The sequence below is a fragment of the Dinoponera quadriceps genome, unplaced genomic scaffold (genome assembly GCF_001313825.1).
Source record: "Dinoponera quadriceps isolate SergipeBrazil2010 unplaced genomic scaffold, ASM131382v1 scaffold424, whole genome shotgun sequence".
NCBI classification, from domain to species: Eukaryota; Metazoa; Arthropoda; class Insecta; order Hymenoptera; family Formicidae; genus Dinoponera; species Dinoponera quadriceps.
This window is the reverse complement of record NW_014554557.1, coordinates 280231-293494: the sequence shown is the minus strand read 5'-3', so window position 1 is coordinate 293494 and position 13264 is coordinate 280231. Positions and strand designations below refer to the sequence as shown.

General features: G+C 37.1%; 4 protein-coding genes across 8 annotated transcripts; 3 read left to right on the top strand and 1 right to left on the bottom strand.

The window, feature by feature from the left end:
* Positions 1–2: 2 nt before the first annotated feature.
* Positions 3–2343, top strand: LOC106752008 (kinetochore protein NDC80 homolog). 2 transcript variants are annotated; one of them, XM_014633351.1, is made up of 3 exons: positions 3–99; positions 173–447; positions 545–2343. In XM_014633351.1, the coding sequence occupies exons 2-3, from the start codon at positions 219–221 to the stop codon at positions 2248–2250; spliced, it is 1935 nt and encodes a 644-aa protein (XP_014488837.1). In that variant the 5' UTR covers positions 3–99; positions 173–218; the 3' UTR covers positions 2251–2343. The 2 variants fall into 2 exon arrangements, with proteins under 2 accessions (XP_014488837.1, XP_014488838.1); XM_014633352.1 differs by having other exon boundaries at positions 3–103.
* Positions 2344–6184: 3841 nt separating this feature from the next.
* On the bottom strand, positions 6185–8721 carry LOC106752081 (E3 ubiquitin-protein ligase MSL2). Of its 4 annotated transcripts, none has more exons than XM_014633490.1 (4): positions 7999–8721; positions 7396–7631; positions 6705–6905; positions 6185–6558 (listed from the first exon to the last, which is right to left on the bottom strand). In XM_014633490.1, the coding sequence occupies exons 1-4, from the start codon at positions 8576–8578 to the stop codon at positions 6286–6288; spliced, it is 1290 nt and encodes a 429-aa protein (XP_014488976.1). In that variant the 5' UTR covers positions 8579–8721; the 3' UTR covers positions 6185–6285. The 4 variants fall into 4 exon arrangements, with proteins under 4 accessions (XP_014488976.1, XP_014488977.1, XP_014488978.1 ...); XM_014633491.1 differs by having other exon boundaries at positions 6705–6902; XM_014633492.1 differs by having other exon boundaries at positions 7468–7631.
* Positions 8722–8807: 86 nt separating this feature from the next.
* LOC106752080 lies at positions 8808–10913 on the top strand. The gene is made up of 3 exons (XM_014633489.1): positions 8808–8907; positions 8986–9298; positions 9584–10913. The coding sequence occupies exons 2-3, from the start codon at positions 9069–9071 to the stop codon at positions 10695–10697; spliced, it is 1344 nt and encodes a 447-aa protein (XP_014488975.1). The 5' UTR covers positions 8808–8907; positions 8986–9068; the 3' UTR covers positions 10698–10913.
* Positions 10914–11158: 245 nt separating this feature from the next.
* Positions 11159–12453, top strand: LOC106752014 (39S ribosomal protein L52, mitochondrial). The gene is made up of 4 exons (XM_014633358.1): positions 11159–11285; positions 11474–11540; positions 11926–12058; positions 12127–12453. The coding sequence occupies exons 1-4, from the start codon at positions 11228–11230 to the stop codon at positions 12283–12285; spliced, it is 417 nt and encodes a 138-aa protein (XP_014488844.1). The 5' UTR covers positions 11159–11227; the 3' UTR covers positions 12286–12453.
* Positions 12454–13264: the final 811 nt, after the last annotated feature.

Sequence of the window (13264 nt, the reverse complement as noted above, 5' to 3'; positions counted from 1 at the left end):
AATTCTGTCCCGGGTTTACACGTCGAAGTTTGTGTTTAAGATATTGACGCGTGACGTTGAGGAAGGCTCGAACGTCCGCTGATCATCACAAGAGAGAAAGCAAGTAAATTCTTATCTCGTATAGTTTTGGAATGAAAGTATCGTCACGAGTAACCTTGTATACTTTTCGTAGATTGAAGACACTTGTCGAGACTACCGTTTGAAAATTCTGACGAGACATGAATCCGAACTCGGCTGGTCGAATTAGTGAACACAGATTGTCCACTAATCCCGTGAGAATATCCTTATTCGACAGGGAGGACAAGAACTCGGCGTGGAACGATCGGCGAAGGACGCAAACGAAGTCGAAGGGGCCCGGCGAGAATTCTCACATTCCCAGACCTCGTGTTCGGAGTTCCTCGAGCGAACGTGTAAGCGGCAGTAGGATATCGTATTTAAAAGTTCCAGGTAAAAACAGCACGTTGGTTCACATAAGTGAAATCTTAAAATTGACATATGTAAACATTGATACAGGGATCTTGTAATTATTAAAATATATACATAGGTAGAACCCCGCTGCGTCAACCGACAACTCCGGCTACACCTGCTAGAGCCTCTATCAAAGTTAATTTGTCAAGTTCAGCAGCTCCAAGTTCAGGCAGACTTCATGGATTAGCAATTGGTCGGTCGCCATCCGCCGAGCGTGCCAAGGGTGTCAAGAAGGACACGAGACCCTTGACAGACAAGTCCTATCAGGCCATGTTGCTTGTCAAGATAGACGATTACTTCCATGTAAATCAGCAATCTTCCATGCTGAACGGCAATGGCAGTTTGAAACCGATCACGTTGAAAATGTTCGTGGAGGTTTCCAATTATCTCGTGGAATTCTTCGAGATCAAGTCTGAACTCACGGTCATGAACTACGTCGAGCAGTTACCACAAATCGCGAAGAAGCTGCATTATCCTGGTGTGATGACCAAGTCGTGGCTGAAAACTGCCAATACGATGCATTCGTGGCCTTACGTCCTTGGCTGGATCGGCTGGTTGACAGAAGTGTGCCAAGTGCAAGCACTCGCTTCCACCATGTATCAGATAGAGACTCTGCCCTTTGTGGGAACGGAACAACAGGCGCACAACAGCAGGATAGAGCTTCTGACACTGTTGGAGTCCTATCAGGCGTGGAACGAGGAAAAACTCGACAGGGAGAATGAATTGTTGGACAAATATCTGCGAGACATCGAGATCCAATGGGGCGTCAGCGAGGAAGACGTCACTCTAGCCCGCAGAGAACTGGAAGAAGAGACTAGAAAGTTCCAAGCGATGGAGGAAGAGTCGAGGAAGGTTGACGAGGAGGTGGATCATTTGCAGACGATACTGTTCTCTTTGCAGGCCAAGGAATCGAAACAAGTAAATGATGTTATGACAAAGGAAGAATATATAAAGAGGATTACTGCTGAGACGGGCAAATTGAGTGCTGAGCACAAGACTTTGAACGAACAGATATTGCAGGCGGAGGAGCAGCACAAAGAATTGGTCTCGATCGTGAGGGACCAACCTATATCTAAGGCCGAGAAAGAGACGATTCTGAAGAAGTGCACAGAGTTACAGAATTACATACACGACTTCGACGAGCATCTCAGGGATTACCAGAAAGAGCTATATACTTTAGACATCAAATTAGCGTCCATTAGTAACAATCTCAATAAAACCGTGCTGGCGTACAACAAAGAGATCTTTATGTACATCGATAACGACGTCGGCTTGGACTTCAACGAATTGAAATTGCCAGAGGAAGGATTGCTGAATCCGGACATAATAGAGGTATTGGAAGAGAAGATTACCTTGATGAGGTCCTTCAAAGAATCGCTGAATAAGCAGTGCAGTAACACGATAGCGCTGATTCTCTCGGACACTGTGAAACTGGAGAATATACAAGAGGAGATCAATTCCCTGCCGGACGACGTGAAGTTACGCGAGGAGAAATCCCATCGCATCGACAAGATGAAGACGGAGATAAAAAAGGAGAAGGCCAAATTGATGGAGCAGATAGAGAGAGAGAGAGACGAGATAAAAGAAATTGAGGATACGACGCCGGATATACAAACGGTGCAACTCGAGATAGAGGAAGCGAACGACAAATTGGAGGCGATTATTCGAAGGATGAAGTTCCTCGAGCAATCCGGGAAACGATTCTTCGACCAATTGTATCAGGTTCTCGGTGAGCACAGAAACGAGCTTTATAGTCTGTTAACAAGAAACGAAAAAAATTAAAAAGGATATAGCATTGCGTTTCCGTATTATAAGATTTTATCATTATTATCATAAAAATATACGCGTCGCGCGTAATACGCATTTAATGTATAATTTTAGCATAGAAAAAAAAGAAAAACATTTTTTATTTCAAATAAGGCATTTAATATTAATATGTGCGCCCTAAAAGCTCCCTCTCTCACTCGTCTGTCGTGCTCTCACGCATGAATAAGATATATATATATATCTGTCATGTAGATCTACATACACACATATTCCTGTATCTCCCTTTTTTGCCAAATGATGCAAAAAAAATAATCTGTATGTAAAATAGTTTTATTCTATTTAGTTCTATATGTCATGACAATGTGCAATTCGCATTGTTTTTCTTCCCTTTTACGATACAAGATTTAACATAATCTGTCGAGTTACAGTTGAAACGACGTCATACGAACTTCATACGACCGTGATGTTACACAATACTTCGATAATCCACGAATAACAAAAGATGTTATAACGAATATTACATATGTATATGTGCTACATACAAGAGACATTACGTCTGAAATAGGAGCCATGGTATACCAACGAGCAGCGTATCTTCGTCCCGATGGTACGACAAAATGCCCCACGTACCATGGCTGTAAAAGAGATTCATCTTCAAAGAGAATTAATAATACTCTTCACATATGCTTTCGTCGCATCGCCTAATTATATCACGAGTAATTGATCTTCCATTGAGGAGTAACTTTCCAACTAGCTCTCTCTCTCTCTTTCTTTCTCTGATATTTACAGTTGTGTTTTGAATTTCGACGATTTTAACACTAACGTTAAAAAATGTTCCACTCGAGACGCAATGGAAAGGTATGGTCATACGAGTAATATGAAATAACGCTCTAACTATTGGAATGTGAACTGCACCTGTATGCTCTCTGTTACTTTTTTTTTCATGTATTGCCTTCGCTATCATTCACTGCCTATTCTGTTATTGCGGCATGAATCGGTCATAATCGTTATCACACTTCCAAAGTCACTCCTCAATTACGTTTGTGAAATGTATCGTTTACGCTATATAACTAGGTCCCACTGCCGTTTTATACCTTATTTTTAACATGTTATATACATATGAAACACAGTAAAGACAGTGTGTGTGTGTATGTGTGTGTATGTGTGTGTGTATGTGTATGTGTGTGTGCAATGTCGATAAAATGCAACATAAAGTGAAGCAACTGACACGATCGCTTTTATAAATTCGTCAGAGATTTCGTTCTTTCACTGCAAATAAAACTAAAGACAATTCAGGACAGCTCTCTTTCCCGATTGGCTCTTTTCGCTAGCTTTACATAAGACAAAATTAACGAATGAGAGATTTTTCATTCATTATTCCGTATATCCATACATCTAATTCCCCAAATTATACGTCACATTCTCAATTGAGTGAAAATAGCAGTTACACGCAACCAGATAACATTAACTTCCACATATAAAAATACAAGCATTTATTTTATTAATTTTATCTTATGTTGAGCTTTTTATATATATATATTATATATTACCTTATACATTTTTACATAATGCATACGGTTATGCATCGCTCGTTTTTGTCACTCTCTTCCGATCTAAAGAGAGATCAGCCTACACATAGCACAGCTGTCTAACTAGACGCTCGCGATCGACTATCCCGCTGTGCGTTTTTCACCGTTTTTTCACGAAAAAATAAAGAGAAAAGGAGAGCGAAGCGATCGTCTGCGAGTATGTAATTAATTCCGGCCTATACATATAACGCATGTATATTCGTTTTTATCAACGTTCCCTCCTATGATATTCTTCATTCTTCCTTATTGCGGACTATCGTCAGATAACTATGAGATCATTTACGTGTTGTGAGAATATATCTGCTTTGACTATTGAAGAGAAGATTAACGTATTCTATCTGCATCCAAGCGCTTTACATGAACAACTGTTGACGAACTGGTAGACGCTCCATGAGAGCGATCTCGTACGTAAAATTAAGAGATAACTACGTACATTTACAGTAATTTTGTACTAATACTTCGAACGCTTACAAGAAATGATTAACACACTTAATAATATATTATACTCACGTAAATAGAATATAATATTCCGTAATTCGTTACGCTTGTCGTCATCTATACTACAAAAATTTAACAGAACTATTTCTAAAAAATACGATTTAAAAGTCTTCGACGCAAGACGTCCTATATATATATAAAATCAGCTTTTTTTTTAACATGTACAGCGAAAATTGAATTAAAGGCTTTTTGATGAACAATCAAATGAAGAGAAGATAGTCCGATGAAAGCCCAAATTCTGTAATGAAATTTTAAATTTTATAATAAAATTTATTGATTAAAATTTATCATGTGCACCACACACATAAGAGTGATGGATTCATCAGAACTTAGGCTCTCTCATCGGTCCGCCCACTTTTCACCGAATGCACAGCAATATTACACCTAAACATTCGCTAAATTATGCGATTCACTGTTATGTCAAATGTCAGGCGAGTAAAAACTTACATCTGTCTCTGAACGTTTTTCTCGACTTTCCTATTTCGAAAGGAAAATATAAAAGGCTATTATATTTAGGCTATTTTCCATCAGTACTCACTTATTTCGATGCATTCTTGAACTGTACGAAGATGTAACAGTCTGTCGCTGCGCATTTGGCTTTCTAATCGTAAGGATGGTAAAAAACCAGTATGCAAAATAGATAACGGTCCTCGTATCATTGTATGTACAACTGGCAAGTTAACGAGATACCTTCGGATATATAAATGTAATATTCGCCGGCTTGTACGTTTCAATTTAACGCGTTAAATGTTCAACTTATTCTTACAGAGGCATTACATGCATATTATCTCAGCATAAACTGATGTTCACAAAAATCGTAGGACAGACATAATTTAAGATATGCAGTTCGTGTTTGTTTATATGCACACATATACATATATCAAAGGGAAAATTTGTCCCATGTGTATAAATGCATATATTCATAAGACGTGCAAGATTGTGCGATTAATGTGCATGAAACGAAGTAATAACTCTGTTATTTTTCGCTTGTTGTAATTTGATATATTGTTAATCGAATATATTCCATTAGAAAAATTAGAAGTGATTCTTTCAAACTCCGGAAGCAATCTTAACCAAGTTACGCTGCCTCACTTTTATAATCGACGAAATTTATTATTATCATTTTATTAATTTTAATAATTATTAATTTTGCAGAGATACTTAAGGTGTATCGAGTCATTGCTCCGTCTCCTGTACATATAGAATTTAAACGTGAGAAATATTTTTATATTTTTTATGAAAAACTTGCTTTTTTCNACAGATGCTAAATCACATAATTTGTTTTCAGTGACACAAATTAATCGTTAACATGATTTAAAATTTAACTAAATTTGTATATTCTTTTGTATCACGACGCAAAATATTTACAAATATTCAGGTAATAATGAATATATCATATATAAATTCCACTTGATTTTCAGTATATAATATAATAATATAATGCTTTCCTAAATGAATTTAATGTTATATATATATATATATATATATATATAATTTTGTATAATAAGAGGACTGATTACAGCTTAAACGAAATCATAAGCAGCATCGAGTAAGTGAGAAGTTACTTATTACCGTTCAGTCATTACCGTTATCCCTTTTTAGTAATAATTCAAGAGGTCATTCCTTTTGGTTGGTAACGGTTATTTTGAGAAATAACAAAGTAACGATCACGAGTTAAGAAAGTAACTCACCCGATCCTGGTTATAAATGTGCAAATGCGAACAATCAGACTCTCTTTTCTTACTGCAGTTATATATCGTAGAACTTCTTCGCTCTCTCTCTTTAATACATTACGTACTTTTGATTCTTATATTCTTGTATCCCAACATATCTGGTCGGGATNCCCCCCCCCCCTTCACCCCACATTATTTACACATTTCTTCACTCGTCACTATCTACTCTTCGGCATGAATTGCACGTTCACACGTGATCAATCGCGACGATTGTACATTTAAATACTTTGTCACACATCGATTTGTATATCGCTGTCTTCCGCCTCACTTTCAGTACTAACCATAGCGTCCTCCCCCACTAATAGCGCGGCAGGTAAGTTCTGCGGCACATTGTCAATGTCTAATCTCGGAGTGGAGTATACATTTAAAACTTGTATCGTTGTAGGGGACGTTGAAAGGCACTGCGGCACGGCTCCAAGAGGGTCTCCGCTTAGCGTGTCGCAGTCCAAAGAAGTGGATAATTGTAGTTGTAAATTATGAAGTTCAGGTATGTGTGGACGGATCTGGAAGTATATGAGATATTAGACGAGGCATGACGAGAGATACGTACAGACACTTCCCGGTCTTCATGGTTTTTATATGTATCACGCTTGACGAAATTACGCACACAGACTTTAATACGATAAATTAAATCGACACAGTGCGATACCTTCAATCCATCCGCTGTATGAGGATTTCTGCAACCTCTACATCTACATTCTACACAGGGTTTACTTTCGACGTAACAGGGACATCTTTGACCGCAACAGGTGAGTTTCCCGGGTATCGCGGTGGCGTTGCCGCACCTGCATCCTTTTCTTTTGCTCCTAGCTGAACTCGATCGTGGCTTTTTAAAGCTGCCCGACGACTGCTTCAAACAGAGCGATCGTGCGTTATCGCTGGCAATCGTGCGACCAGATGTCACAGATCAATGCAGAAGTGAGCAAACGAAATGTCAACAACAAACATTACTCTGAACGTGTACACGACGGACGAAGCGAGGGATAACGTCTGCATTAATCTTTCTTATGGGACCTAAAAGAACTCCTCGCAACTCGAAACTTTTCTAAGACTATATTAGTATGGAAACGAGAGAGCGATAATAAATAAATAAATAAATAAATAAATAAATAAATAAATAAATATATATATATATACATAATAATGTTAATCGAAAATATATATGTACACTCGACTATTGTTTATAAGTAATTGTTAATTAATGTAAGTCGGAAGAATTATTGTGTATTTTACAAGAGATGTTAAGACAAGGACAGACATCTTTAAGCATATAAATAAAGATTGCAGTACATCGTAAGTCCTGCGAGGTGTAAGATTAACCGAATATCCATTGAAATTACTTTGCTGCCCTTTGAAGATTTTTTCTGAGAGGCGGTCCCATATTTAAGGTGGGAAGACGGAATGCATTTTACCCCTCCTACAGAGCTGTGCTGACTGCCGTCTGTCTCCTGTTGTCCCATCTCCGTATCCTCCGTAGCCGCTGCCTTACGCTTTATCGTAATCTTGTTACCGGAACCAGCGTACATCACGGAATATATGGAGGAGCCGTTCGACACAGTCCGGATTGTCGGCGATTCTAGTTCAACATACAACAGAGATTACTTACATGTTACTTACAAACTAATACATATATGTATATAAAGTTTTATTCACACACACACACACACACACACACACATACATAAATATACACGTCAGTATGAATAAAATTTTGCCATAACCTTCGTTATATGCAACATAAAAGTTTTCAAGATATCTTAGAGACACCAGAAAGAAACTTCTACTTGTTTCAGACACCTTCAGGATGTTTCTAAAATATATTTTCTACCGTCTGAGCATTTATGAATCTTATTATCTTTACTTATGTTGTTATTATGATCTTCTTTATTCACAGAGACTCAACGATACGTTATGTTCAGAGCAAGTTGATTCGTCCTACACACCAGGTATACTTTGGGACATCGCCTCACTGGTCTGTATACTATTAGCCTGGGTCTGGGTGGAGGTGGTACTGGTGTAGACGCACGGTAATATACTGTACGCGGACTTGGACAGGCCAGCGTTGCTTTTGAATTCATCCTTGAAGCCTGCACCTTCCTGGATAAGCTCCATGAGGCTGCTGGCGCCGATGGTGGACGCACCATTGGTCGCGCCGCTTGCTGACACCGAGTGCAGCAAGTTGCGGTAGATGCCGGTGCTGGTGAGGTATTCGCACAGCTTCTTGTAACATTGCAACAGTATGCGGAGCTGCACATTCTCCACGTACTTCTCGTAGTCCTTGCACCAGCCGCACGACGGCTTGAGTTTCTTGCGGCCGCCGCGGCAGCCACGGCATACGTGATGTTGACAGTTGGTCTCGGTCGGGGTGTGCGGCTCGATCAGCAGGTTGGAGCACACGGTGCAGCTGAGACTCTGTCGCAGGTACGGGACTAGCCTGTAAAGGTCCGTCCAAGAGTTCAGGTCGTCGACGTCCGCCTGCAGTACCAGCCGACACGTCGACACGTACAGGCTCGTCGCGTTCATCGTCCGTGCCGATTCGCGCCCGACTCGCTCCGTTTTGCCGGGCTGCTCATGCGAGTTCTCGCACCAACGACGCGGCGTTATCGTTCACTGTGATAAAAACGCGATCGCGCACACCGCGCGTAACCATCCGCACAAACAAAACATCCGCCATGTTTCGGCCTGCGGGATCCCTCAGGTCGGATTTCCACGGCGCGACTTTCGTCGGTGCCGAAACGTCCACTATGCGAAACGCGGTGGGAGTCGTAACGCGAGCCGGAGAATCGTGTTTTCGAGTAGTACGACTCAAGTACTTGGTAGAAGCCGCTTTGTTTTCCGATTGTGCGACTGAAGTAAGAAAGTCTTTTTTATTCTTAATTAGTGTAACTTTACGATGGAAATCGGACAGATGAATTCTTTTCATTTTTCAGCTGCCCGACAGATGTGTTCAATGAACTTTTGAGGTGTATATCACAAGTATTAGGTTAGATTAGAAACGACGAAGTTAGAAAACATGTTGAATTCAGCAATGAATGTAACAAACAAAGGTGCTGCAATGGCGAATGTATTGCGTAGAATGTTTAGCAGAAGACGTAATGTGACAAACAGTCTCTCTGGTATTCGTAACAGATTGAAATTAATGAAAGAGGATGGATTAGGCGTCGAAGAAATGGATGCACAAGACATGAGCGAATTCGAGGCAGATTTTATGAATGTTTCTGAGACCCACAAGATGCATGAAAAGTATGTATTGTATATTTATATAATTTCTTTGCTGCATATTGTAATATATATTTTATCTAAATATTTACAATGTTCTATATTTCCATTTATCTTTCTAATTTGTTCAACCTGTTGTTTATGAAATTATCTTTATGGATATGATTATTAATTCAATTTTACGTCAATATTGTTTACTATACGATAATTAAACCATAAAGACATTAATATTTACGCTCTATATATAACATATATTTTTTATATCATAGAATGTTAATACATAATTTTTGTAAATACATAATTTTTCAGAGAAGTGAAGGTGAGTAAAGAACGTCTTAAACAGAAAATTGTCGCCAGAAAGTATTTTGAAGAGAACGAACCACGTTTTCTTACATTTGAAGAAAAGAAACAAATTCATACATTACATGAATCTAATCCTGAGGAATGGCCTGTTGAGAAACTTAGTGAGAGTTTTCCCGCATTACCAGAGACAATAAAGAAGATCTTACGTTCTAAATGGTCACCACAATCGATAGAAAAGATCATACGATACGATAATATGGCAGTCGAAAATTGGAAGAAGTTCCGTGCAGGAAAGCTCGTAGTAAGTCCTATTTTGCATAAACATCTGATGAAGTTTAAGGACAGGAAGATTATTATGACAGACAGAGAATTGTTGGCAAAGAAATTTGTCCAGCCTAAGCCAAAATTCAAGAAACCAACAAAGCAGTTGTTCTCTAGCATTGTACAGGGTTATTTAAACGAGCAACAGGATGATACGAAAGTGTTGTCACAAAAAGATGACCAAACTCGAATATCTGATATATCCAGTAGTTCCAACCAACATCAGAATCTACTCGCTACAAGTATTACGACCGATGATGTAGTCGCTAAGCATTCAAAGCAACTTGTTTTGAATGAGAAGGAAAATCTCACGTTAAGGTTACGATCAGATTCAGAGGAGAATGGTGTAGCGCTTTATGATGTTAATAATGAAAAAAAGCAGAACAATAATGTCAAACAATTACTTACATTCAACCAGTTTATGAAAGCTGGGCTAAAAGATGCATCTATGTCTCCGGAAGAGAGTGTTACTTTATTGAATGCATATAAAGATTACCTGTACGAAGAGGAGCAAACCAAAGAAGTTGCTGCAACATCCAACAATGTGGCAATCACTGCAGAAAGAAATTCTGCAGTTTCTGAATATGAAGATTGCGATTCGGACGTCGCAGCGAATGATAATTTGACAGATACGCGCATCAAAGTATGGAAGAAGAAAGTAGACACGCAAGGAGATTACCTTAAACCGATAAAGATAACGAAGAGTCTCTATAAACCTGGAATAACGTATCGAATTAGTGATTGTTATTACGACGATGACGGAGAATTTCTGTATCGTATACCGGGTGTACGAAGTTGATTGTTGAAATATTTCGGCCTGAACTCTCTTTTACTGATAAAAATATCTTAAATATGACTTTTCAGCCAATCAGGTGGTTTCTAAACCACTTTTAAGGAAACTTTTATCAATAAAAGAGAGTTTAGAATAGGGGTCTTTGTATTTTATGTTAAAATATATTATAATAAAATATGAAATACCATATAATGTATCAAAATAAAGATGAGAAATATTATATTTTTTCTCCTTTTTTTTTATACCTCCAGACGTAACCATTAGCTTAGCGGATTCAAATGTCTCATTTTCTTCATAGACGTGCATAATCGATTGTGTGCGTGCGTGCGTGCGTGTGTATGTAATAAGAACAAAAATTTATTATTTGAAAGTATCTAGTGATTCAATCTAGTAAGTGCCATTTTTGGAAGATTCAAGGTATCTAACAGCAATGCAGTAAGTTGGTATGAAGATTGAGACATCTAGTGTTTTTTTAACTTAACCTGCAAAAGAGACGTGTTGAGTAAAACCTGCGCTGCAGTTAATTTTACACAATAATGTCATTAAATATGATATCAACAGCTAAAGCCACGTTTTGCATTGGACGATATATAAGTTAGTATTATCAAAGAAAGAAAATTAATTATGGTTATAACTTGGTTGTTCTATCTCCATCAATATTCAGCCTGTTTGAAATACGTGTTTTCTATAATAAAATTATTTGTAATGTATAAATTGCAAGCATTTTTCAAACCGTTATTTTCATAATATTTATTACACATTTTCATAATATTTTATTACAGATTATAACTTGATGGTTAATGGATTTCATCAATCGTGTGTACGTGCAATCAAAATATGGAGAATGAAGTATGATTTTTGAAATTATCTATGTTAATCTATGAGCATGGAAAATATATATTATTTTGACATGTATCTTTTATAAATTACAGTTAATTGTTAATATATTAATTCTTTAATGGTAAGATCGGGATCAAATGTAAGTCAATGGTTTGTTTATTTTACAATATGCGCATACTATTTCTCTTCTTTTTTTAAGGAATGCTTCGTGTTATTATTTACTTTTATCCTTTGTATATTGATTACATGAAAAATGAAACACAATATGGGGAAATCCAGTTCTACTTTCCTAGATACACTGAAAATTCATCTTGCCATTAGAGAGTTAAATATTGATATGTAACACTGTTAATTTTTAAATTAGTAATTAGTTTAGTGTTATGTTTATTTTCAGACGTGGTTTAACACCTCAACCAAATAAGGACTCTCTACTAACAAATCTACCAGATTATACATTTAAAGTAGGAAAACCTACACCCCTTGGAATAAGGCAGAAAGCACGGTTGGATAAACAACGAGAATATGCAGTATGTAACAGATGAAAATTATATTGTCGTTTATTAGTTTTTAATTTATTTATTGTATTGATTTCTAGGCAAGAATTATTGAATTGGTAAAAGAAGTAGATTTCGCTGTTGAAAGGCATGCTAAAATGCAGGAAGAAAAAATGCGAAGCAGACAGGAAATTCTTAATAACAAATTGAAACCAAAGGGAGATTTATTACTTCAGATAAAAGCAAAAGAAGTGAAATAATAGCTATTTTTAAGTAAAAATAATATACTTTAATCTTATTGTATATTATATATCAGGTGTGTTTTGAAATTCACTGTTAATTTTGAAGACCTATAGTTTATGTCATGATTATTATAAATTTTCAGTATCGACAATGAATATTGAAATACAGCTATTATTGTATATTTTCTTGTTGTGTCTCTATTTATTGTTATCCTTTATTCCCTGCTATTAAAACCAATATGATATTTTAATCAAGATGTAAGAGAAAGAAATAAAATTTTCGGAAATGATATAACATGAAGAAGATGTGTTTCTGTTGTATCTTATATGTTCTTCGAGGATAAGTAAATTGGAAGATAATTCGGCATAACAATTGAGAATTTTCATTCTTTTCTTTTTGCACACTAATACGAAAATACGCAAACATGGTTATGCGTGCGTATAACGCAATAACTTTAGACTCGTGTTTCAAAAGTCAAATTATTGCGCAAACAAGAATAATTATAATTTTTTTAATGCAAAAAAATAAAGCAAAAGTTTACGAACATATAGTGGAGCAGTGTTTGCATAGGATGGGTGATTACTTTTACACCGTCTACTTCGGATATATTTCTAAAAGAGAGGCAGGAACTGTCGCTACAATTTAAGATACGTCAAAACGATGAATCGCTTATTAAATTAACAGCCTAATGGATGACTTGATGAGTGACTCTATACACGGTGCGTGTCCGTGCGTAAATTGAACAAATTATAGAAGAATGCCTTTGGTGCTTGCGTGTGGACACCCTGTGCCCGTACAGCTGTAGCAGCTTTACAATAGACAGCGATGGTTCTCAATCCAACTTATATTTTCATCGAAGGAAAAGTAAAAGTAAAATACTGCCGCACGAAACATTATCAAACGTTCTGTAATATTTTCCGATTATCATGGTAAGAAAAAAATTAACTATATTAAAAAAAAGAAACTTAAATCTCGTGTAATTCATGCAAAAAGAAT